This window comes from Talpa occidentalis, unplaced genomic scaffold (assembly GCF_014898055.3).
Source record: "Talpa occidentalis isolate TD23 unplaced genomic scaffold, MPIMG_talOcc4v2.1 talOcc4.4, whole genome shotgun sequence".
Lineage (NCBI taxonomy): Eukaryota > Metazoa > Chordata > Mammalia > Eulipotyphla > Talpidae > Talpa > Talpa occidentalis.
The window spans coordinates 41,764,606-41,789,635 of record NW_023604295.1 but is presented as its reverse complement, the minus strand read 5'-3'; the positions used below and the strand labels follow the sequence as shown (position 1 = coordinate 41,789,635).

At 40.5% G+C, this 25,030-nt stretch overlaps 1 protein-coding gene across 12 annotated transcripts in view; it reads left to right on the top strand.

The window, feature by feature from the left end:
• RUBCN (rubicon autophagy regulator) overlaps positions 1–25,030 on the top strand; it is a 78,471-nt gene that overhangs the window by 13,711 nt on the left and 39,730 nt on the right. For 6 of the 12 annotated variants that reach the window (XR_008553848.1, XR_008553847.1, XR_008553849.1 and 3 more), the window contains 8 exons: positions 7,777–7,930; positions 13,541–13,627; positions 15,755–15,914; positions 16,520–16,626; positions 18,097–18,253; positions 18,912–19,445; positions 22,836–22,931; positions 23,623–23,738. Coding sequence is in view for 9 of the 12 variants with exons in the window: in XM_054700488.1 (XP_054556463.1) it covers positions 7,777–7,930; positions 13,541–13,627; positions 15,755–15,914; positions 16,520–16,626; positions 18,097–18,253; positions 18,912–19,445; positions 22,836–22,931; positions 23,623–23,738 (1,411 nt within the window). In the remaining 3 variants the exon portion in view is untranslated. The remainder of the gene's footprint in view (positions 1–7,776; positions 7,931–13,540; positions 13,628–15,754; positions 15,915–16,519; positions 16,627–18,096; positions 18,254–18,911; positions 19,446–22,835; positions 22,932–23,622; positions 23,739–25,030) is intronic. The other 6 variants (XM_054700493.1, XM_054700489.1, XM_037525375.2 and 3 more) reach the window with 4 other exon arrangements.

Genomic DNA, 25,030 nt, shown 5'->3' with positions numbered 1-25,030 from the left:
ACAGCTCCATAGCGCTGCGCTCAACCTGCCGCACAAACAGGGGAGGCCCAAGGGCTACCTTTCACTTTGAAATAGTATCCCTAAAACTTAGTGGGCCTTTGCTGTTGAAGTGGTGGTATGTGTTTCCTTTGTCTTGCTTGTAAAGCACTCTGCCACCCAGACAATGTGACTATGAGGTAATGAAATTAGCTTTCTTATATACTTACAAAATGACTTTATGTTTTGCAGTAAAACTTTCTATGTTTCTTCCATTCTGTCAAGTAAGCAGATTTGAATCTCTGTTATTTACAAGTTATATCCAGTATTCAAGACTTTCCTTGCTTTCCTCTGTCAGTGAGGGTAGCGTGAACATAAATAAGGCCTTGGAATCTGAGCTCAGGAAGAGGAGATTTGAACCTAGTTTAAGTGCATTTGAGATATTTCGTGGATATGGATGAGCATTGTGACCAATCTTAATTATATTGCAGAATGTCTAATCCCAGATTTTTTTTTTGGCAGAATTTTTACTGAATTGAAATAGGTAAGAAGGCTTTATTTTAGGTCTGATTTAATTGGATTTATTAGGAAAAGACAGAAGAAAGGAATATTATTGTCTGCTCTATAATGGTACTTTTCTATAGATTATCAGTTATACTCCACTTTATGAAGCAGTTGTTACTTGCGTTTTACAGAGAGAAATGAAACTTACAGAGTTTAAATGACTTGCCTACACAGCTTGTTTTTGGATTCAAATTCAGGTGGACCTGACTCTGAAGCTTGTTCTCTTTTCATTGCATGACATTTTCTCTCTGTTTATTAAAATAGAAAAGATGGGGCTTCCCTGATGGTGCAGGGATTAAATTCTCAGTTCTGTCAAGCTATTACCAGCCACTGCAGCATGAATTTGATCCCTAGCCAAGGAGCTAAACCACATGGCACAGCAGACCTCTCCTGTCTAGTAATAGTTGCCCAATAAAACCCTCAAAAATACCCTTTCCCTTGTGAGCAAATGCCCAGCCAAAGAGGGTTGGCCCAAAGTGGAGGCTCTCAGCCTGAACCATAAGGCAGGTCCCAGAAAGCTGGGACAAAGTAGAAAAAGAAGATGCAAAATCAAAGTACATATCAATATAATGGTGAACATTGTCTCTGTCAAGGGCTAGGAACAACTTCTCCATATGTCTCTCACCCACATCTTTTTTTTTTTTTTTTAAGAACTGGGGTACAGGTCAGAGGCGCGGGAGGGTGAGAGAATTCACCAGAGATAGAGCAGGGAACAGAACAGGCAGACGGACGGAAGACACTGCTGAGGGGAGCAGCGGGCGAGGCAGGAGAGTTCTGCTGTGCCATGTGGGTAGCTCCCCGGCCAACCAGAATCGAACCGGCACTTCAGAGGCTGCAGATCGCTTCACAGCACAGTGCGTTCAACCTGCTGCACCACTGGGGAGGCCCTCATCCACGTCTTTTCCAAGAGTTTCTACATGTCTCTGCTTCAGGTGTCTCCTTCCATGCATCTCCTCCAATTCCCTGGGTACAAGTCAAAATTGGAAAAACAAGAGCTGATTGGTCCTGTCTGCCTTCATGTTATGTAGGTTCACCGGCTGCTTAGCTCCACATCTAGATCCCAGTAACTCTCTCCCTCTTCTTCCCCCTCAGGAAATCTGATTCATGGCATACTGTAGTCCATACACAGTTCGTGGTACTTGCAGTCCAAGGCATTTAAGTGGGGGTGGGGAAAATAGCACCACTTTACTGTGCTGCAGTACAGTTTTCCCTTTTATGATTTCTGTATCATATTGACAGCATGTGTTGTGGGGGTTCTAATAAAAAAGTTGTAGCAGATCAGATAGTTAAGAACTTTGGAGAAGACTGATTTAAAGCTGAACCTGAATCCTTGGAATGGGACAAGAAGAGAAGCATCCCAAGTAGAAAGGTCTGCTTGAAGTCATGGAAGCAGGCCTGAGCTGGATATATTTGTACTAAAGTATGGTAAAGAGAGAGACTATATTCAAATTGAGAAAAGTAGAGTTGAGCAAGAAAAGTTGGTATTTAGATTTAGGTCCACATGATTGATAAATTTTGAACTCTAATAGGAGTTTATACATCATTGCTGGTTGGGTTTTTGACACAAGGTTTCTTTTATTAAATCTGATCATTGAAATTCAACAAATTTGATGTTATTCAAATTTAGTAGGAGACATTTATTTAATAGGTATGAATTTATTGAGATTCTGCTGTCAGCCATTGAAGGGATGGGACTGGTCAATTGTTCACCTAGGTGTCCCAGAGCCAAGAGATTATATGATCGACTCAAGTTTGTTTTTTTCTACAAACACATGGCTTATTTAAAAAGCATCCTGTATATTTAACTACATACTCTGCAAGTTAAATACTGTATAATTAAAAACAGAAATATAGAGCCAGTTAAGAAGAATATTGAACACAAATTAAATGTGGAGATCTCTTGCCCCCTTTCTGTTACCAATAATTATTTTACTTAATTATGTTTTTCTCTACTTTAAAAAGGAACCCATTACTTCTTTCCAGGAAGTGCTTTCTGACATTAAAAGTCCCAGGTGCGTGCCTGACCACAGTCTTTCACCATTAGACGATACCTGGGTACTTGGGTGTTTAAAAAGTCCTTTATGGTACTTTCCAGCTTCTTGTTTGCTAGCTTTGTTCAGACTTTTAAAAATAAAATTTTGGTTCTCCCTGGTGGCACAGGGGGTTAAGCACAGAACTGTGAAGCTATCTGCAGCCTCTGCAGCATGAGTTCGATCCCTGGCCGGCCAGAGAGAAACCCACATGGTGAAGCGGATCTTCTTGTCTTGCCCGCTGCTCCCCTCAGCAGTGTTTTTGGTCAGTCTGCCTGTTCTGTTCCCCACTCTGTCTCTGGTGAATCCTCTCACCCCCTGCATCTCTGGTCTGTGCCCCAGCTCTTGTATGCATAAATAAATAAATCTTAAAAAAAATAAATAAAATTTCATTGTTTTACAATATCGTATACATTTTGGGAATACAACTTCCAACCTCTCTTATGTGTGTAAACCTCACGTCACCTACCCACCAAATTTCTAGTGCCATTCCCGCTATCAAATTGACTCCCTTTGCCTTTCCCTCCACTTCCCCTTCCCCATAACCACAATATTTCTCATTGAATCTAAGAGTTATTTTTGCTGTGATTTTCTAGTTTGCTTTGGTTATTTATATTCCACATATGAGAGAAACCATCCTGTCTTTCACTTTCTGACTTAATTTGCTTAACATAATCACTTCAAGTTTTGTCCATATTGTCGCAAAAGACATGATTTCATCTTTTTAAATATCTCAGTAGTAATCTATTTAGTATATATACCACAACTTCTTTATCTGGTCATCTGTCAGTTGGCATTTAGGTTGTTTCCATGTCTTGGCTATTGTAAATAATGCTGCTGTGAACATAGGGGTTGTTCATATTTTTGATCACTTTTTAATTGCTAGTTTCAGGATGGCCTAAGTAGTTCCTCACCTCTCTGCCATCCCCTTGTTTAATGAAAGGAAACTACTAATAACAGCACATTCTCTCAGTGTTTTTTTTCTGCTTTTTCATAATGATTTCATGATATTCCATTACATGGCTATCACTCATTTCTCCTCACATTTCCAAATGATTCTGAGGACGACCTAACCCCCAACTGTGATCTCAGGTAGATAGCACAGTCCATTTCAGATTCACAGCAAACTGTGGGGGGGATATACCAATATATAGAAGTTGTTTCCTTTCACCACTGAAAAGAGCTTTGGGAACCAAAGCAATGCCAACGTGTATTTCTTGCACTGAATCTCACTCTAAAATTGCACAGTATTTACTACATCTTTCACTTCTTTTATTTAATTTTTTAAAGATTTATTTACTTGTGCACACAAGAACTGGGGTGCTAGCCAGAGGTGTGGGGGGTGAGAGGATTCACAGAGACAGAGTGGGGAACAGAACAGGTGGATTGACTGAAATACACTGCTGAGGGGAGCAGCGGGTGAGACAGGAGAGGTCTGCTGCAACATGTGGGTATCTCCCTGGTCAGGGATGGAACTTGTGCTGCAGTGGCTGCGGATAGCTTCATAGTGCTGCACCTTAACCCCTTGCACCACCAGGGAGGCCCCATCTTTCACTTATTTTAGTGATTAGTTCTATGGTGTAACACTTTTTAAAAAATAACGTTTACTTAAGCTTCTGTTTTAACCTTGAGTGACACATTTAATTGTATTTTTAAAAGCAAGCTTAAGAGGACTGAGTTGACATTTAGGAAAGCTTTTTTACCTCCAATATCCTTGAGTTGCTCAAACAATTCCTGTTCCTCTTTAAAAGAGGAATGTAGTCAGTTTCCTCCCAGAAGAAAATAGGACTTCTTTCCTCCCAGAAGAAAATAGGATTTTAGGGTTCGTTGTTGACAATTATTAGGGTAGAGATGAATTATACTGTCTCTTGCCACTCAGGCTTGATCTTCTTTGGGATAGGGTGAGCTGCTTAGAAATATTTGCTTATAATTTATGTTGATTAAAGGAGAACAGTCTGTGAAACTTTCAGAAGTGGTTCTGCAAAGGATGGCTTTAAACCTCATACACTTCAAAGGCCTGCCTTGTGCCTAGTTGAAGGTTAATGTGAATACAGGGTAATGTCATTGAAACAATTATTACCAAACAGGTTTACCCTAGGAAAAACTGACCTTGCTGCAAATGTGGATAAAGAATAGGAAGGGATATTTGAGTTCTCATGATGATCTGTTTAATCGCATTGAAGATTCAGATATGAATAATTTAATCCAAACACTGTTTATGGGCTTCAGTTGCACTTAGTATTTCAACTCTCTGAAAATGATAACTCTATCACTAGGATAAAGGATCCTAAAAACAGACTAGCTGTATAAATCACATTTTTTTTAATTTATTTTTTTTCTACATACATATATCAAAGATACATGGCTTGGTGTATCTTAGAATTAAGCCACATTTTCTTGTAGCTTTGGTATCTCAGTGACACTTTTATGGGGAAGGAAAGTTTATTAGCTTCATCTAGAAGTTGGTAGTAGATATGAATGCTTGAGGTTCTAGGATTTAAGAGTTCTTTGTATAAATTTAGAATCAAAACCCTAGGATCTTAGGACTTACTTTCAGATTTTATCATAAGTTAACCTTTGTAAGATTATGATGTTCTTTGACAGTTGAGCTTAGATCAATACAGAATGAATCAGAACACGGACATGCAGAGTCACTTGAGGACTCAGATTCATTTTTAGAATTACTGACTTGATTGTAGTCTGTTGGATTGTAAAATCTGTGCCAGTCACACCAGGTCAGATTAGCCCTGAGGAAGCACAGGTGATGGAGAGTTACTGAAGGAAAAGTTGACTTTTAGCTCACCTTTGTTATGGCAGTTTCTCACAGTATAACAGTAAATGGCATTTTAGTGATCACCTCAGTCCTGTGTTCATCTTGGTTATTTTGAGGTACCTCATGGGATTGGTATAGAAATAGAATTGTGACATAGCCAATAGTTTTACAAAAAGATATTCTACATCACTAATAATCTGGGCAATGTAATGCAAAACCACAATGAGATGTCACCTGATACCTGTTAGAATGGATATCATCAAAAAGATAAGAGATACATTTTGGTGAGGATGTGGAAAAGGGGGATCTTCGTGCACTGTTGGTAGAAATGTAAATTGGTGATACCACTTGGAAAACAGTATGGGGGTTCCTCAAAATATTAAAAATAGGACTACCATATGATCTAGCAATTCTCCTTCTGGGTATATGGGCATACCTCATTTTATTGAGCTTTGTTCTGTTCTAATTTCCAGATAATGTGTTTACAAATTGAAGGTTTGTAGCAATCTTGTATTGAACAAGTCTGTCAATACCATTTTTCCAACAGCATGTGCTCACCTGTGCTTGTGTCATATTTAATTAAGATATGTATATTTTTTAGATACACTTCTATTGCATAACTAATAGACTATAGTACAGTGTAAATATAACTTTTATGTGCATTGGGAAACCAAAAAAATTCATGAGTCTCCTGGTTTGAATTCTTTGTCTTAAGACCTTCAGAGCAGAAGACCAGAGATCTGTCTGGTTTTGCCTTTTTATTTTATTTTATTTATTTTTTTTAAGATTTATTTATTTATGCATACAAGATCCGGGGTACAGGCCAGAGGTGTGGGGGGGGGGGTGAGAGGATTCACCAGAGACAGAGTGGGGAACAGAACAGGCGGACTGACGGAAGTACACTGCTGAGGGGAGCAGAGGGTGAGTCAGGAGTGGTCTGCTGTGCCATGTGGGTAGCTCCGTGGCCAGGGATCGAACTCTTGCTGCAGTGGCTGCGGACAGCTTCATAGGTTGTGTCTTAATCCCTTGCGCCACCAGGGAGGCCCCAGGTTTTGCCTTTTTAGATGATACTCCTATAACAAACCCTAGCTTCTTTTATTCTATTTATCTTCTTTTATTATATTCTTCTGTTTTTTTAAATGGCCAGAAAATGTATAAAATGTACAAGTGATCAGTTTTGAGTACTGATAGAATTAGAATTCAATTCATTACCCTCTCACTCCTATAAGCATTTAAATCACGTAAAATAGTTTTGGTATAAGTTCCTTGAGGAAATTACTACCATGCCCATGACTGTCCTTATAAAGAGAAAGAGCTGTATTCTAGTGAAAAATGAAAAAGGAGGGACTCCCTGGTGGCACAGGTGGTTGAGTGCCACACTGTGAGGCTGTCTGCAGGCTCTGCAGCACAAGCCATCCAGCGAGAATCCCACATGGCAAGGCAGACCTCTCCTGTCTTGCCTGCTGCTCCCCTCAGCAGTATATTTCTTCAGTTTGCCTGGTCTGTTTCCTGCTCTGTCTCTGATGAATCCTCTCACCCTCCCATGCATCTGGCCTGTACTCCGGTTCTTGTATAAATAAATAAATCTTAAAAAAAAAAAAAAAAAGAAAAGGGAGTGTGAAGTATTGTCCCTTAACAATTGGGGGAACCAAGAGGAATAATTTGACACCTCATCTCCTCCAGTCCTCTTAACCAGTATTATTCAATGCATCCAACTCTTTGTTCAAATAAATGCATTTGGTTTGGAGTTTTTATTGGGTTAGAAGCTGTTGAGAAAATTCTGGAGATTTGAGAGGAACCTTGAAGATCATCAAGGGTAGCAATATTAAAAATTTTCCATTAAAGCGTTTCATATCATCTAGAAGAATAAGCCAATAGTTGACTGATTTAGGGCCATAACCAAAAGTGGCTCAGTGCAAGCAAGATATTTTTATCTCAGTTTTAGCTTCAAAAATCAGGGGGGTGGAAATCACAGGCAGGTTATATTTTTATCCATACTATTTGTGTGCGGGTATATGTACCTCATGTATGTCATTTGCTGGCTTTTTTGTTTGACAAAAGATTAATGGTTTTGAGCAAATGCTCTTTATATATTGTCCATGTACTGTCATTGTTCAGAAGTAGATTTTAATGGGTCATACACCTAGAAACATAGGGTAATATGCTATTGAGGTGAGGATTGAATGATAGTAGGTGAAGATCACCTTATAAAGCTTAATATGCTATGTGAATGTGAGAATTTATTTAAAAAATCTAAGTGTTCTTTACAATGTTAATTTTCTCGGAATTGGATCTTATGCCCAAGTAAAAAATTAACAGGGGAGAAAATGTTAGGATGTGGGCATGAGGTTTCTTGGCTTGACTTTCTCTGATGCAATCAGGGGCAGGTATAACAAAGTCAACTAACCATCAGTATAATTGATGCCCTTGCAGGAGGGAGCACTGGCAGTTGCTGGGTAATTTGAAGACTACAGTGGAGGGTTTGGTGTCAGTCAACAGCCCAAACGTCTGGTCCAAGTATGGTGGCCTGGAGCGGCTTTGCAGGGACATGCAGAGTATTCTCTATCATGGACTTATCCATGACCAGGTATGCAGATCTCTTCTTTTTTGCCAGACTGACTAAATCACTTGTTGGAAAGAAATACTTGCATGAAGTTGTTGGCTGGGAGGAGATGAAACCTACTAGCCTGTGAGCCTTTGAAGTTAGGACTGCTATATGACGATGACAAGGAGGAACATAAGGACAATGATGATGAATCATTGGGATTTTCCTCTTAGGAACATCCTAGGACATAGATGGGAAGTATTTACAAGATATTCTCATTTTCAGACTATTCTCTGAGCACCATTTTTTCATACATTTTTTAAAAGATTTATTTATTTATACAAGCACTGGGTACAGTCAGAAGTGCGGGAGGGTGAGAGAATTCACCAGAGCAATAGTGGGGAGCAGAACAGGCAGATGGACCGAAATACACTGCTGAGGGGAGCAGTGGGTGGCAGGAGAGGTCTGCGCACCATGTAGGACCCTCGCCTGGCGGCCGGGGATCCAACCAGTGCTGCAGAGGCTGCAGGCAGCTTTGCAACCCAGAGCTCAACCGCTGCGCCACTGCATCAAATTATTGATACTTGTGAATGGTAGTTTTAGTTATAGCTTACATTTTTTAAAATATAAAACTTTATTTTTTAAAAAAGATTTATTTATTTATGCGTACAAGAACTGGGGTACAGGCCAGAGGTGTGGGGAGTGAGAGGATTCACCAGAGACAGAGTGGGGAACAGATTAGATGGACTGACTGAAATACACTGCTGAGGGGAGCAGTGGGCGAGAAGGAGAGGTCCGCTGCTCCATGTGGGTAGCTCCTTGGCTGGGCATTGAACTCATGCTGCAGTGGCTGCAGATAGCTTCATAGGTTGTGTCTTAACCCCTTGTGCCACCAGGGAGGCCCTAAAACTTTATTGATGCTGAGTTTCTTCTCCTTAATAAGCTCAAACACTTTGAGCTTTGATTATGGAAAATGAGTGGAATCCAGTAATACTTAGTGGTTTTTGCTTTATCATTGGCAGTTAACTTCATTTACAGAATTTTAAACAAGGTCTGGTTCTGCATAAAATAGTTAAATGAGTATTGGGTCTGTTATTCTACTTTTAAAAGATCAGACCTCACAAATACATGCATAATTGTGTGCTCCCAGACACCTACGCTCTTTCCATGTCAGGACCTGGTATTCTTAGCTGGTCCTCTTTCCCCTGAGCCAGATTTGTGTTTCTTTTTTAGTAGAATCTATTTTCAACTAGCTATCACTTTATAAAAGATCTAAGCAATGAATTGGTATTAAGATATTCATAATGGATAGGACTTAATGTGCTGCCCTTCCTTCTAAAAATATGGATTTATTATCTCTGGACAATATCTTAGTGTTCTTTACAATGTCATTTCTCTGTTGAATGTCATTGGAAACTGATGTTCAGTAGAGAAGTTTGCTTGTGTTAGATTTTTCTCTGTTCACAGTAAGTTCTGAAAGTGAGACCTCTCTCAAAGAACTTTGAAGATGGGGCACTGGGGGACTTTCTTCTTTCAAGAACTGAATTCTTCTTAATGGCTATCTTATTAAAACACCATTGTGGGAATTTGGAGGCAACATTATATATAGTAGATTGACAGAAATCTTTGGAATCAGATAGAATCTGGATTAAAATCCAGACTCATTGCTTAAGTCCTTGTGAAATAGTGACGCAATTGTTAAAATTACAGACTTTCGAGTCAGACTGCTCACATTTTAATCTCAGCATCGTTACTCTTTGGTATTGTGAGCAGAACAGGCAGACAGATGAAGTATACTGCTAGGGGAGCCGCTGGAGCAGCAGGAGAGGTCTGCTTGCCATGTGGGACCCTTGCCGGCTGCTGGCCGGGGATCGAACCAGTGCTGCAGAGACTGCGGGCAGCTTCTCAGCCCAGCGCTCAACCGCTGTGCCAGCAGCGGAGGCCCTATTACTAAACTTTAAACTATCACCATATGATAGGTAAAAAGTTAGATTTCTCTTGCCATGAAAGACATCCATAAGAGCCATAAAAATTTTTTTCCTTTGAACTGTTTCTTGTCTCTGCTCCCCCTCTTTTTCTTTAGATTGTAAGTCTTTTCCTACTGATTTTTAGGAGTTCTTTATTTATTAAGGAAATTAGTTTTTTGTAATGTGAGTTGCAAATATTTTTTTCTAATTTGTCTTTTGATAGTTCTTATGATGGTTTTCATTTTGCAGAAATGCCTGATTTTTCAGTAAACTATGGACTGTGAATAATAATGATCTTTCAAAGTAGGTTTATCACTTGTAACAAATACACCACTCAGTGGGGCCTCCCTGGTGGTGCAAGAGGTCAAGACATAACCTATGAAGCTATCCGCAGCCACTGTAGCACGAGTTTGATCCCCGGGCAGGGAGCTACCCACATGGCGCAGCAGACCTCTCCTGACTCGCCCGCTGCACCCCTCAGCAGAGTATTTCAGTCAGTCTGCCTGTTCTGCTCCCCACTCTGTTTCCAGTGAATCCTCTCACCACCCCCCCACACCTCTGGCCCATACCCCAGTTCTTGTATGCATAAATAAATCTTTAAAAAAAAAACAATAAAGGGCCTCCCCTGGTGGTGCAGTGGTTGAACACTGGGCTGCGAAGCTGCCCTGCAGCCTCTGAAGCACCGGTTCAATCCCCGGCCGCCAGTGAGAGGGTCCCATATGGCATGCAGACCTCTCCTGCCATGCCCACTGCTCCCCTCAGCAGTGTATTTCATCAGTCTGCCTGTTCTGTTCCCCGCTCTGACTCTGGTGAATTCTCTCACCCTTCTGCACTCCTGACTGTACCCAGTGCTTGTATAAATAAATAAATAAATCTTTAAAAAAAAAAAAAACAATAAAAAAAAAATGCACTATTTGGGTAGGGGATGTTGATATCTGGGGAGACCATGCATGAATGAAGACTCTAGGGATTTTATAGAAAATCTCTGTACTTTCTGCTTAATTTTGCTAAGAATCTGAAACTGCTCTAAAAAAGAAAAGCTGTTAAATTTTTTTTAGACTTATGCCCTTTAAAAATAAATAACTTTTTTGCTTGAAAAAAAAATCAGTGGAAAAGAAATAATCATTCAGCAATCACTGTTGGGAAAATTGGGTAGTTAGAAGTAGATTGATTTAAGCATTCTCCATACACCATAGTCTAAAATAAATTCCAACTGGATTGAAGAATTAAATATGAAAGAAAATGCAAACTAAAAATCTATAAGGGGAAAAAATAAGGATATTGATTTTAAAATAGAAAAAAAATTTCATTGCAAAAAAGTACAAGTGTAAGGAGTAGTCTCAAATTTTAAATTTCTCTCCATAAAACTAAAAAAGGAAACATGAATGTTCAGCATTTTTATAACAGAAAAAATAATGAAAAAAGCAAATAATGTGAACATTTTTCAGTAGAGTACTGATGAAATAAATCAGAGTATATTTATGTATGTAATGTTAAAAACACATTAGGATTCACTCTTTGTCTTATATATTCTATAGTTTGAACAAATATATAATGATATGTATCTACCTACCATTATAATCAGAGTATTTTTACTGACCTAAAAATCCTCTGTGCTTCATCTACTCATGCCCTAACGCACGGTTACCACTTATATTTTTTACTGTTTTCACAAATTTGCCTTTTCTATAAAGTTATATGGTTGGAATCATGTGATATATAGCTTTTCAAGATTGACTTCTTCCATTTAGTGATATGTATTTAAATTTCTCCAGGTATTTTTTATGGCTTGACAACTCCTATCTTTTTCTTTGGTGCTGAATAATATTCCATTGTCTGCATGTACCACAGCTTGTTTATCCATTCACCTATTGAAGGGCATCTTGGTTTACTTCCAAGTTTTGGCAATTTAAATAAAACTGATACAAATAACCATGTATGGGTTTTTGTGTGGAATGAATTTTCCACTTCTCTGGATAATACCAAGGAGTGTGATATCTGGATCCTATGGTGAGAGTATGTCTAGTTTTGTAAGAAACTGCCAAATAGTCTTTTATAAAGTTAACTGTACCAATTTTGCATTCCCATCAAAGAAGAATAAAAGTCCTTTTTGATCTACATTCTTGCCAGCTTTTGGTGTTCATGTTGTTTTGGATTTTGACCATTCTAATGGGTGTATAGAAGTATCATGTTGTTTTAATTTGCATTTCCCTCTGGTCATATGATGTGGCACATCTTTTCATGTGCTTATTTTCCATCTGTATATCTTCTTTAATGAGGTATCTGTTAATGTCTTTGGTCCATTTTTAAAAATTAGATTGTTTTCTTTGTGCGTTTTAAGAGTTCTTTATATATTTTGGATAACAGTCCTTTATCAGATGTCTTTTGTGGAGTTTTGTCCATGGGATCTGTAGTGATGTTCCCTATTTCATTTCTGAGTTATCCTTAAATTTTGTCTGAAGAAAGGAATCCAGTGTGTCATAACCAGGAGACATGCTGGACTTGATAGCTCACTGCTCCCACTCCTGACCACTCAATATCCACTAAACCACAGAGACTAGAAACTCTGCTTAACTGCTGCCAAGTGCTAAAGGTCTTTATGATTCTAATTGGCAAAAGAGCCTGTACATCTGACACTTCTAATTCTTCTAATTCTCACTCTACCTTCCCAATCTAGGTGAGGGGCCCATTGATTTTTGAGGTGCTTCTTGGGATCACTTATCAAGTTATGATTTATTTTAAGGTCTCTTTCTAGGCTGTTTATTTTGTCCCCCAATTAGTCTTTCTCAATACTTATGCTAGTTCTATATTTTTTAATTACTCAGATTTCAGTTTTAACCTTTGCCTACTAGTCTCGGTAAGGATTCTCAAAAAAATAAGAATTAGATCTTCATGATAGAAACATTTTTTGTCATGTTCAAGCCTTTTCCAGTCTGAGTCTATTTTATCTAGAACTAAGCATTTCTTTGACTCTAAATGCAGCCCTTTACAGATCTGAATAACATGGGAAAAATAGCTCTTTACTGACTTGATTTTGGTTGCAGTAAGAACTGAAAACATCCATCTCTGATTTTTAACAAATAACTCTTGATCAGTTTTAAGAATTACCTTCTAGGAAACTGAATGGTAGAGAGACGGGTAGAAAATAGGTTATTTTCACTATATAATCTTCTTTATCATATCCATATATTTCCTGTTCAAATAGATGATTAAAATAATTTTAAGGGGCCTCCCCAGTGGCACAGTGGTTGAGCGCTGGGTTGTGAAGCTGCCCACAGCCTCTGCAGCACCGGTTTGATCCCTGGCTGCTCCCTGGCCACCAGAGGAGGGTCCCACATGGTGCGCAGACCTCTCCTGCCGCCCGCTGCTCCCCTCAGCAGTGTACTTCGGTCCTTCTGCCTGCTCTGCTCCCCGCTCTGGCTCTGGTGAATTCTCTCACCCTCCCAAACTTCTGACTGTACCCAGTGCTTGTATAAATAAATAAATCTTTAAAAAAATAAAAAAAAAAAAATAATTTTAAACAAATATCCTTTAAAGGGATATATGTATGTATTCCTTTAATTGCTGCTGAGAGAACCTGTTAGGCAAGGAAGTTTATGTGTTTTTTCCTCTCTTTGAATATCAACACTAGAACTAGACCTAGTTCAAAATGGTAGTGATTTGTTCACCTTATATATTCCCATAGCAGGTATGTTGCCGCCAGACTGACTACTGGCAATTTGTGAAAGACATTCGCTGGCTCAGTCCCCATTCAGCCCTTCATGTGGAAAAGGTAAGAAGTGAAGGTAACCATAGGCTTTGTTGTTGATGTTCTGTGTGAAAAGTGTCCTAGAGTAAAAGGATGGTGTGTGTCAAGTGTTGTGTCAACTGAGGATAGGAAATTATCCCTGTAGCAGTGATTTGGAAGTGAAGATTGTTTGCTTTAAAGATATATCTTTTTAGGGGCCTCCCTGATGGTGCAATGGGTTAAGCACCACACTGTGAAGCAATCCGAGGCCTCTGCAGCACAAGTTCGATCCCTGGCCCACCAGGGAGCAACCCACATGGCGCGCAGACCTCTCCTATCTCACCCGCTGCTCCCCTCGGCAGTGTATTTCAGTTGTTCTGCCTGTTCTGTTCCCCACTCTGTCTCTGGGGAATCCTCTCACCCCAATTAAAAAAGAAAAAAAAAAAAAAACCAGATATATCTTTTTAAGCCCATTGTACCAGGTCACTTCCTCTCCTCTGGGGAAGGTGTGAAAAAGTTTTGTTATTTTCAAATCTACATATATAGCATCAGAATAAAGCTTTTCAAAATCTAAGAACTTGGGGGAAGTAGAACTGATACCCTGATAACTGTTTAAGAAGAGGATATACCAATTAGAAAAAAAAGTAAGGTTTCTGGAGGCTGGTGCTCCTAAGAGCTTTGGCTACCAGTGTAGCACTCTAATTTCCTGTCCTCTCAGCTCAGCAGAGTAGCCCCCTGGGTAAAAACAAGCAGGGCCTCTAAGCGCTTTGCGAACCTGCCCGCAGCCTCTGCGGCACCCAATCTCAGAGGAGGGTCCCACATGGCGCGCAGACCTCTCCTGCCGCCCGCTGCAGCAGTGTACTTCGGTCCTTCTGCCTGCTCTGCTCCCTGCTCTGGCTCTGGTGAATTCTCTCACCCTGCGCTTCTGACTGTAAGTGCATGTATAAACAAGCAAATAAATAAATAAATAAATAAACAGCAAAATTAAAGAGAATGGTGTAATGCACCCTCAAACATCTACCATCTAGCTTCAGTACTTGATATATGACCAGTTTTGTTTGCTCTATACCTCACCTAATGCCAGATTCATTGCTGAAATGATGTTAGGAAAGTTAATTTGCTTTTAAATTGTCAGGGAACCAAATCACAAGAATGGCCTTTTAATGAGAAAAGGCTGGAACCCAATGATTTTTTTTAAGTAGATTTTTTTGTTTTTCTCATTTTGTTTTCCCCACCAACTCCTCTAACTTCCCTTTTCAAAATATATTGCTGTGGTCGTTTCCTCTTAGAAGCTCCTGAAATTGCCATCCATACATTTTTTGCAATAATCCCTGGATATGAGACTTCCTTTTAAAAACAGCCAGTAGGGCCTCCCCGGTGGCGCAGTGGTTGAGCGCTGGGTTGCGAAGCTGCCAGCAGCCTCTGCAGCGCCGGTTCGATCCCCGGCTGCTCCCCAGCCACCGGAGGAGGGTCCCACATGGCGTGCAGACCTCTCCTGCCGCCCGCTGCTCCCCTCAGCAGTGTACTTCGGTCCTTCTGCCTGCTCTGCTCCCCGCTCTGGCTCTGGTGAATTCTCTCACCCTCCCGCGCTTCTGACTGTACCCAGTGCGTGTATAAACAAAACAAATAAATAAATAAAACATGCCTCTATTAAAAAATAAATAAATAAATAAAAACAGACAATAGAAGGAGGTTCCAAATAAAGAATGCGGTGCTTAAAGCCATAGAGATGTGTCAGATGGTTTCTCTTTGGTTGCATCGTTCCTAGATCCTTTCTCCCAAGTTTTTGTTGTATTCTTTTCTGGAAGCCACCTGAAACAGAGTTCTCTGAGAGAAGTCAAGAGATCAAGTTCACCATTCCTCTGAATAGATGCCTCTTTGAAGTTAGAACATAAAGAGAGAGATGCAGCGGTAAATATCTTCTCTTGGAGCTGCATATCTGGTCTGAACTGCTTAATTCCTCTGGCCCAGTCCAGCAGCAGAGCCAGTAATCCTTTCCTTCCTTCCTCTTCTCAGTAACCTTTAGATGCTAGCTGGAGGAAAAATACTTTTCTGATTGTCTCCTCTTACTGTCTCAGTTTTTTTTTTCTGAGATAATTAGGATTATTATGTCTCATATTTGTATATTTATGAGGACATATTTGTTTTGACTCATGTTTCCTTGTCTTCCAGTTCATCAACTTGCATGAGAATGGCCAAAGCAGCACTGATGGTGTGAATGAACGTGCTGTTGCAGAGCTGTGGCTACAGCATAGCTTGCAATGCCATTGTCTTTCAGCCCAACTCCGACCTCTGCTTGGAGATAGACAATATATCAGAAAATTCTACACAGGTAGGTAGAAGTCACTTAGCTAGGATGGGTGATAATACTCCTCATTCTCTTCTACTTTACTCTTCCTTTGTAGATTCACCTAGTGCCTCATACTTTTTCTTGATGTCATAAAGCTTCTAATTAGGAGCACATATTCGTTCTTTTTTTACTTCCCATGTAAAACACAATCAAACTATATACATAAACCAGTAAGAGTTTATTAAGAGTTTCCTGTATGTCAATTACTCTTTTATACTTTTTATACATATACTCTTTATAACATATATTCTTTATGAGAATTAGGTATTAGTATCTCTATTTTCTAATTAGAGAAGCAGAGTTCAAGGAAGTTAAGTGACTTGGTCAAAGTCACCCAGAGCCAGGATTCAAATCTCAGCCTTTGTTTTTGAACCCTCGTGCTGTGGTCTCTCTGCTACATTGCACATTATTAGTCTCTCCTGTACTTTATTTATCCATGGTTCCTCTTCTCTTCACAGTGGCATGAGTCTCCTGTAGTCATTTTTACCTTTTTCCTCTCTCCTTCTCTGAACTTTCCCAGGGCCATAGAGAGTAGCTAAAGATCTCCCTATTGGGCTCCATCACAGCGGTAGCTTTTCTCTCCCCAGATACAGCTTTCCTGCTAAGCGACGCCCACGTCACGGCCATGCTCCAATGCCTGGAAGCAGTGGAACAGAACAACCCCCGCCTTCTGGCTCAGATAGATGCATCTATGGTAAAGGGGGCAAGGAATTAATTTTGTCGATGTTGGGCTCCTGGGCAACACCATGATTTCCTGAAAGGCTTTCTGAAAGACTGTCAAAAAAGAGGGCCTCTCCGGTGGTGCAAGGGGTTGAGACGGAATACTATGAGGCTGTCCGCAGCCACTGCAGCATGAGTTCAATCCCTGACCAGAGAGCTAACCCACATTGCGCAGCAAACTACTCCTGACTCGCCCGCTGCTCCCCTCAGCAATGTATTTCAGTATATTTCTCTGTTCTGTTCCCCACTCTGTCTCTGGTGAATCCTCTCACCCCCTGTACCTCTGACCTGTGCCCCAGTTCTTGTATGCATAAATAAATAAATCTTTTAAAAAAAAAAAGACTGTCAAAAAAGAAACCCAAAAGAAACAAACAAAAAGTTTGGGGAGAAAGGGAGGTACTGGCTAAATACCTATTAAAGTAAAAAGTTTTAGCTTACATCTATTTGAGGAGGGAAGTGTCTGTAGTTTTAAAACTCTTTTTTTTTTTTTTTAAAGTCTGACTAATCACCTCCTTAAGAGGAGGCTTGACAAAGAGCTGGGGAAAAGAGGGGGTAATTTTGAATTGAGAGTAGGATTTCTAGTGTCAGACCTAGTATGGCCAAGTATTATACAGGGTAATTTTTTTTATTATTATTTTATATATTTTTTACATCATTTTTAATTTTTGTATAATATATGCTTTCTCATCTTGGCTATAGTCTCTGTAAAATTCTCAATATCAAAATCAACAGGCAACTGTAAAACAGATATTCTACAGTGGGGGGAGAGAGGAGTAGGATTATACGGGATTATTTTTATCCTTGAGGTATAAAGAAAAGTTTGTTACTTGATGTTCTCTCACCTTATGATGAATATTAGTGTCTCAACTAGACTAGAATTACTTTTAAGGAGTAATTCCATGTCTCTCCTGTTCTTAAATCTGAGTCATGTTTACCATGGGATACTTTCTACATGCCAGGTGTGGTGCCATGTACAATATGTATATCTTCTCATTTAATCCTCTCAGCTGTATAAACTAGGCATTAATCTCACTTTATAAAAAAGACCACTGAGAGACAGAGCAGGTAAATCACAGTCAAAGTTTGGACCAAATAGCTTGTGATAGGGCCTGGATTTGTACCTTCATCTATTTGACTCCTGAGTCCATGTGCACAGTCTTAAGTACTTTGTCGTACTGCTTCCACTAAGAAACATTCTTTCTTTACCACCTAGAATTCCAGCAGTAGAAGCTGAGTATACAGTGGGACATTGTTGTTGCAAAGTTGTATGCTGTAATAGAAGGTAGTTATACTTTCTACTCTGTGTCTATAAACTTTGACTTCAGTCCATGTCTGCTCCAGAAGGCCAGCTTCTGCCAGTATTCCTGTACTGCCAAGTGCCAGTCTTCTAAGGGTCTCTATCCTTGACTTTGACCCTTTTTTTTTTTTTTTTTTTTTTTTGTAGTTTGCCAGAAAACATGAAAGCCCGCTGCTGGTGACAAAGAGCCAGAGTCTGACAGCTCTGCCTGGTTCCACATATACTCCTCCAACTAGTTACACTCAGCATTCCTACGTTGGGTCCTTCTCGAGCCTCCACCAGCCTATGCCCAGTCATGACTCAGGTATGGAGACAAGGAGGATTAGTCATTGTTTGTATCTCCAGTCTTGGAAAGTAGAGGGCCTTGTGGCTGTTCTCAGGCTGGATATAGATAGAGCCTTAGTTTGGTGCAGTCTGATAATTCATCTCTTAATAATGGACATCTTCAAAAGTTGTATAGCAACTAGCCTAAGATATTTCAGTAGAATCATTAAAGCAACAGAGAAAAGAGATGTTTTTACATTCCCCTGGTTTCTAATCCACATGCCATTTGCTTCTCGGCCTTTTGACTAAGATCAAGTGTAATCCACATGCCAAGAAGGCATTTCAGTAATAATTGCTAACATTTATTGAGTGCCTACCATGTGCCATGTTGTTATCAATTTACATGTATTAGTTCATTTGACCCTCAAAATAGGCCTGTCAGGTAGATGTTATTACTTATTACTGCTTATTTTACAGATGAGGATAAACGATGAAACTACTGTCTCAAGGGTCCAGACTCTTGGCCTAACTGCTTCTAAATAATTTTTTCCTTACCTCAAATGACATACCAATTTTGAGGTCATACTATGTGTCCTGGGTGCCAATGACAGATAGTTTGGTCTTATTTGGGAAAAAAATTTTCACATATATCAAAGGATTCTAATTTACCTTTCTATTCCCTTTCTTTTATATTCTAGAAAGAAGATCTACTTCCTTTTCAGTCTCTGACCCTCCTCAGAAACCTCAAGAAAGCAGAGGGCACATCTCACCAGCAGAGGATCCAGCTATCCAAGCACCCCTGCTTCCAGGCTCTGCATTAACCACGGATTCCTCTTCAACCCCAAATGATATGAGCTCCAGCACTCTGACCAGCCCCATAGAAGCATCGTGGGTCAGCAGCCAGAATGATTCCCCAAGTGATGCCAGTGAGGGGCCTGAGTATTTGGCCATTGGCAACTTGGACCCCCGAGGCCGAACTGCCAGCTGTCAGAGTCACAGCAGCAATGCTGAGAGCAGCAGCTCCAATTTGTTCTCCTCCAGCAGCTCCCAGAAGCCAGATTCTGCTGCATCTTCCCTAGGGGACCCCGAGGGAGGTGGGCAAAATCAGCTGTCCAGTGTGCTTCGCAGGTCCAGCTTCTCGGAGGGACAAATACTCACTGTCACCAGTGGAACAAAGAAGAGCCATACTCGTTCTCATTCAGATACCAACATTGCCTCTAGAGGAACCCCAGGTAATGACAATCATCAGACCCTAGTATCCTCCTGAATTTAGGGTGGAGGGAGGGTTTGTTCTTAAGGATCTTCAAGAGGCAGAAAGAGATGTTATATTTCTGATGAGTTGGTGGGTATCCAACTTATGACATAAGAGAGAAATTTGTAGTGTAATATGGATACCCAGAAATTTCTGAGAATATTTTTATTCTTTCATTCATTGCTGAACAGCAAATACTTTCACTAGTTCCTTACTATCAGAAGATGGGTGACTGACCTGAATTCAAGTTTTAACTATCGCGCTAATAGAGGGGAAGTACTAATGAGCTTTAACAATAATCCCATTAAATTCTTCCCCTTCCTGTGATAATAGAGATCTGGTCAGGGTATAATACCAATATGACAATGACAAACTGATATTAGGATTTCCTCATTAAAACTAGGGACACAATGAGTGTGGGGTGTTGTGACCTAGTAGACACTAGTGGGAGATAATTGCTGCATCAGTCATCCAGGCTGAGAGGCAGTCAGGTCAGAAGGCCCTGGCCACTGAGACCTCTTTCACAGAAACACCAGCTGCTAGCAGAGAGCACTCTAGGCATGGGGAATCAGGTCTCGTCGTTCTTGCCATCTTCCTGTCGTCGCATTCCCCAGATTGTTGGTGTTCGGCAGACTTTGGGTTGGGTTTTATTTGTAGAAGAATCCCCATAAACAGCAAGTATAATGTAGACCTTTGTGTCAAAGCCAGTCTGTATGGCAAAGTCACAGAAATAATATAGAAAAAATTCTTAAAAAACAAAAAGGGCTTCATTTAGCCCGGGAGCTGCCATTGATTTCTCTTTGTAATTATCTGAAGGTGAGAGCTGTGACCCTCATCTGAGGCATCTGAATAACAACTTTTGTCCCTCCTGAAAGAATGTAGTTTGGCTTATTGGAACTCTTCAGGGGGAAAAAAACCTCCAAATCAAAGTCTTTCTTCCCACAAGCTTTCTTAGGTTTGAAGAGTGCTTGAGTTAGACACTTACTTCACATCTTCTGTTGCAGACCTGGTGTTTACTAAACTCCAGGCCACCGACATTGGAGCATATGAAACTCCCTGCCCCACTTTTGAATCCATATGGATTCCAGAAATCACAGTAATCTGCAGTGAAAAAAAAGTCAGAGAAAACCTAAGCAGAGAGGAGTATAGATCACATGTAGCTTTTCATGAGTCATCTTTCTTTCAACACTAGGGTTCCCTCTCAGGAGATGAGTCCCTACCTCCACTAGATAAAAGGACACTCTTTTTTTTACTCTCTCTATTCTCGTTTCCTCTCTGGACTCTACTCTGCACCTGTGTGTCTACCTCCAGGAGGCCCTAGGAATATCACCATTATAGTTGAAGATCCCATTGCAGGTTTGGGAGCCAGTCCTCCTCCTTTCTGTCTGCCACCACCTCCTCCTTCTCTGTGACCATCTTCCTTAGTTCAGAACCGCCTTTTCCATTCTGGTGTCAAATTAAGAACAGTCTGGGCCTGCTGTAATGCTTGAAAGTTTGTATAAAATGATGCAATATTTTACATGATATGTTTTCTGCACACAACTTCCATATGTCTTATTCAGTCTCCCAACAGCTTCTGGGAGGCAGAGTCATGAATTACCAAAAGTGAAACTGTGGCCCTATATTTGTCTAAGGGATCATGAGAAATCAGTGTGCAGAATTTTTCCTGTAACCGTGTGCTTACTATGAATTACTTTATTTTCTTCAAATTAGCACCAGAATGTGTTTTTCCCTTTTCTGTGGACTTGAATGTGGGTGCATGTTTTGTTTTGGTTTTTTGCCTTGCCTACATTCCTATTTCCTTTCTCTTTCATCCATCTTCCTTACCTGTAAGTCCCCCCATCCTCATTCCAGCCATTGCACAGGGTTTTTTAGTGACTGTTTCCAGTGTCTGTTTCTTTGGTTTTCATGGTGGTGTTCAACCTGAATATTGTGATCCATTCTGGGTACCATAATTTTTGGAGATTTAACACTGAGATAGTGTGGTGAGGGAAGACTGAAAACCATGGCCTCCTGATAATGTTTGAAGCTACTGGATAAGTTAACTTAGCAGAGAAGCTTAAAGAGGAATAAGCCTATAGGACCATTGTTTAGAAGATTGTTGTTCATAAGGAGCTAAGAAATTATAAAAAGACAGATTTCAAGTGGAATTACAAGAATTAGATCTGTTCAGTTGAATGGGCAATATCAGGAAGAAGTGAGCTCAGGAAACAAAGACAGGAACACTGTGTTGTAAAGGAATAGGGTGCTGGTGTTGTACAGTAAGTTTGACTGGGGACCTCAAAGTCCCTTCAAAGTCTTGGTTTCTTACTTACCAAGATGTGATGGTGACTGCTGGTTTGTATTCAGTTCAGTAATGGAGCAGAGCTCACTGGCAGGACCACAAGAAATCTTTTGAGGCCCAAGGAAAACACAAGGTTATTTCACACAACTGTGGCACTTTTTGTGAGAGGAGCAGTTGACAAGCTGGTACCACCCATGAGGGACATGGGTTGGATGCAGCTCAATTACTCATTCTCCTGGGGCATCCTGCTCATTTCTTAGGTACCCACGGCTTTTCTGCCTGCTCCTCTTTCTGTGGCACTGGAAATTTTGTTTCCCTTCTTATAACCTGAGCCCCTCCTGCTGCTGTTTCTTCACGCCCAAGTCTCATTATTCCTTTACCCTGGCATTTCCTATACTGCCAGCCTTCCTTGAAACCACTCCCTCCCTTCTCAGTAAGGCTGGACCTGCAACTCTGGGACTGAGCCCTTTGGCTCTGGGCCATCATCCTCGACTGCTTCAGCATTGCCTTGATGCTTCTTTAAAGACATTGCTGGATTTTATTTTGTTGTTCTGCCAATTCAGAAGCGTATTAAATGTGTAGGTGGGACAATTAATAGTTCAAGTTCAAGGTAGGCCACATCCTAGTATTTTCTTGGTGAGTGGTGAATATAACCCTTCTGGTTTTGTTGTAAACCTAGTATCATGGTATCAGAAAGTTTAAGTATACTTTGTCTTACCATCTGAGGATAGTTTTCTAAATTGGTTTGTCAAGAGGATAGAAGCTGGTAGTCTTTGAACATTTGGAAGGTCATGGTGAGGAGATAGAAGAGAACTAAATTCAGGAATCTACTTTGATTTCTGTTTCACTATTGTGTTGTCCCATTTTGGGTCATGATTTCTCTTTTCCCATTAGAATATACAGACTTCCCATTTCCTCTCCTTCATGTGTTCCTGCATTTTTGGACTGTTCCCTGTTGGTGTGCCACCTCTCTCCTGTGGGGCATTGGGAATGGGAGCAGTTAAATGTTGAAACTCCAAGCTTGGGACTGTGTCTGTTGCTCACCTCGTATGTGTGTTTTTACTCCCTGGTGGTCACTGACACTAGAATCCTGCAGTGATAAGTCGAAGTTGAGAGGCCCCTTGCCCTACTCTGGCCAAAGCAGTGAAGTCAGCACACCCAGCTCTCTGTACATGGAGTATGGTAAGTGAGTATTAGGAAGGTCAGGGCTACATTATGTCTTTTCTCTGTTCTCCCCTTGTGCCTGCTAAGTTCTGAGATGTGTGGCTCACCTCAGCTCTGGAGGGTACATGCTGTACAGTCTCGCCCTCCCTTTCATCATTTTCAACCCCTGTGGCAGAAATCACACCGCCCTGCCATTTTTCCTGTTCCTCTCAACTTGTGGGTCCCACCCTCTCTTATGCTATGGGTGTTATCACCACGTATGTCTGTTGATCCAGATGGAATGGCTCTCTGAGTGGGTGAGAGGAACCTAGAAAAGAGACTTCAGTGTTTGGGCTTAATTACCAGAAGATGAGCTCCACATGGAAGTCATCCATAGGCAGAAGCCATTGGTTTCCTGTCTGACTCTCATTACAGGTTTTATGTTTTCTTTTTTGTGGCGTAGGAGGGCCAGTATATCATCTTTAAATTTAGATGATAAAAGGATGTCTCTCCATTTATTCTACCATTTATTCTACCATTCTCTAACCAAAAGGCTTGGTACTCTGGAATTCTGAGATTTAGAGAAATTCCTTTAGAAGGTAGACGTCTCTCCCTTCTATTAGCCGGGAAGAGTTGGGAGCATCTTTTGTTGTAAAATCCCCATATTTCTCAAAGAAACTTGACTGTCACCCAAATTTGCTTTTCAAATCCACATTCCATTTTCCCACAGAGGGTGGTCAATATCTATGCTCAGGGGAAGGGATGTTCCGAAGACCATCAGAAGGACAGTCTCTCATCAGCTACTTGTCTGAGCAAGACTTTGGCAGCTGTGCAGATCTGGAAAAGGTGAGGAATCTAAGGGGTTGCTAAGAGTCCCTGAGTTGAGAGATCTGATCTGAGAGGTTGTGGGCCTCTTGTTCTAAAGAGATTTGCGTACACGTCAGTGACATGGTATAGACTATAGTAAAGATAAGTTCATAATAAAGATAAGCTCAAGTTTTGTCTCAGGAGAGCTCTTCAGGGAGCATTTGTTCTTCACTGAGTCCAAAAATATTGATTCTGTCTTCGAAGCTACCTGGTCAGAGAAGCACTGAATTTTAGCTATGTGATGATTGTTTCCTTGACTCTGGAACCTTAGGTAAAAACTGTTTCCAGGGCCTCCCCGGTGGCGCAGCGGTTGAGTGCTGGGTTGCGAGGCTGCCCGCAGCCTCTGCGGCGCCGGTTCGATCCCCGGCTGCTCCCCGGCCACCGGAGGAGGGTCCCACATGGCGCGCAGACCTCTCCTGCCGCCCACTGCTCCCCTCGGCAGTGTACTTCGGTCCTTCTGCCTGCTCTGCTCCCCGCTCTGGCTCTAGTGAATTCTCTCACCCTCCTGTGCTTCTGACTGTACCCAGTGCATGTATAAACGAAACAAACGAACAAACAAACAAATAAATAAATAAAACATGCCTCTATAAAAAAAAAAAAAAAAAAAAACTGTTTCCAGAGTCAACATGTACATTTTGTTCTGATGCTTGTATAAATAACGTCCCCTGAGCATTTTGTACCGTACAACTCACTTTGTCTTGAAGCGTTGTATGTACCTTAATATTTTGTATACAAGTATATGACTTTAGAAGACTGATATGAAATCCTGGACTATATCTCTGTTATGTTTTTATGTACAAAGTAGGCCATGAATGGCCAAGTGTGAGAGCAAAGAGAATCTAGGACAGTTTTTCTGGCCACCAGCTTTCCTTATAGTTGAAATATACATTCCTCTTGGGTGATATGAGTAGAGTCATGGAAACTCTAATTTTCAATATTTTACATTAGTACTTTACTCTTATTTGAACTCTTAGTTTCAGTCAGCCTGGTCTGAAAAATAATATGTACAATAAGATATTTTGAAAGAGAGATGAGAGACCCATTCACATAACTCTTACAGTATATTGTCCTTTTTTATGATTGTTAATTTTTTACTGTATATAGTTTATAAATTAAACTTTATCATAGTTATGTCTATGTGGGAAAAAAACATAGTGTTTTATAGGTTGGGTACTGTCCACGGTTTCAGGCATCTTGGACTATATCTCCCAGGGATAAAGGAAGACTACTGAACTCAGTGAGACATCCAGTATTTTTAGCTTATTATTAAC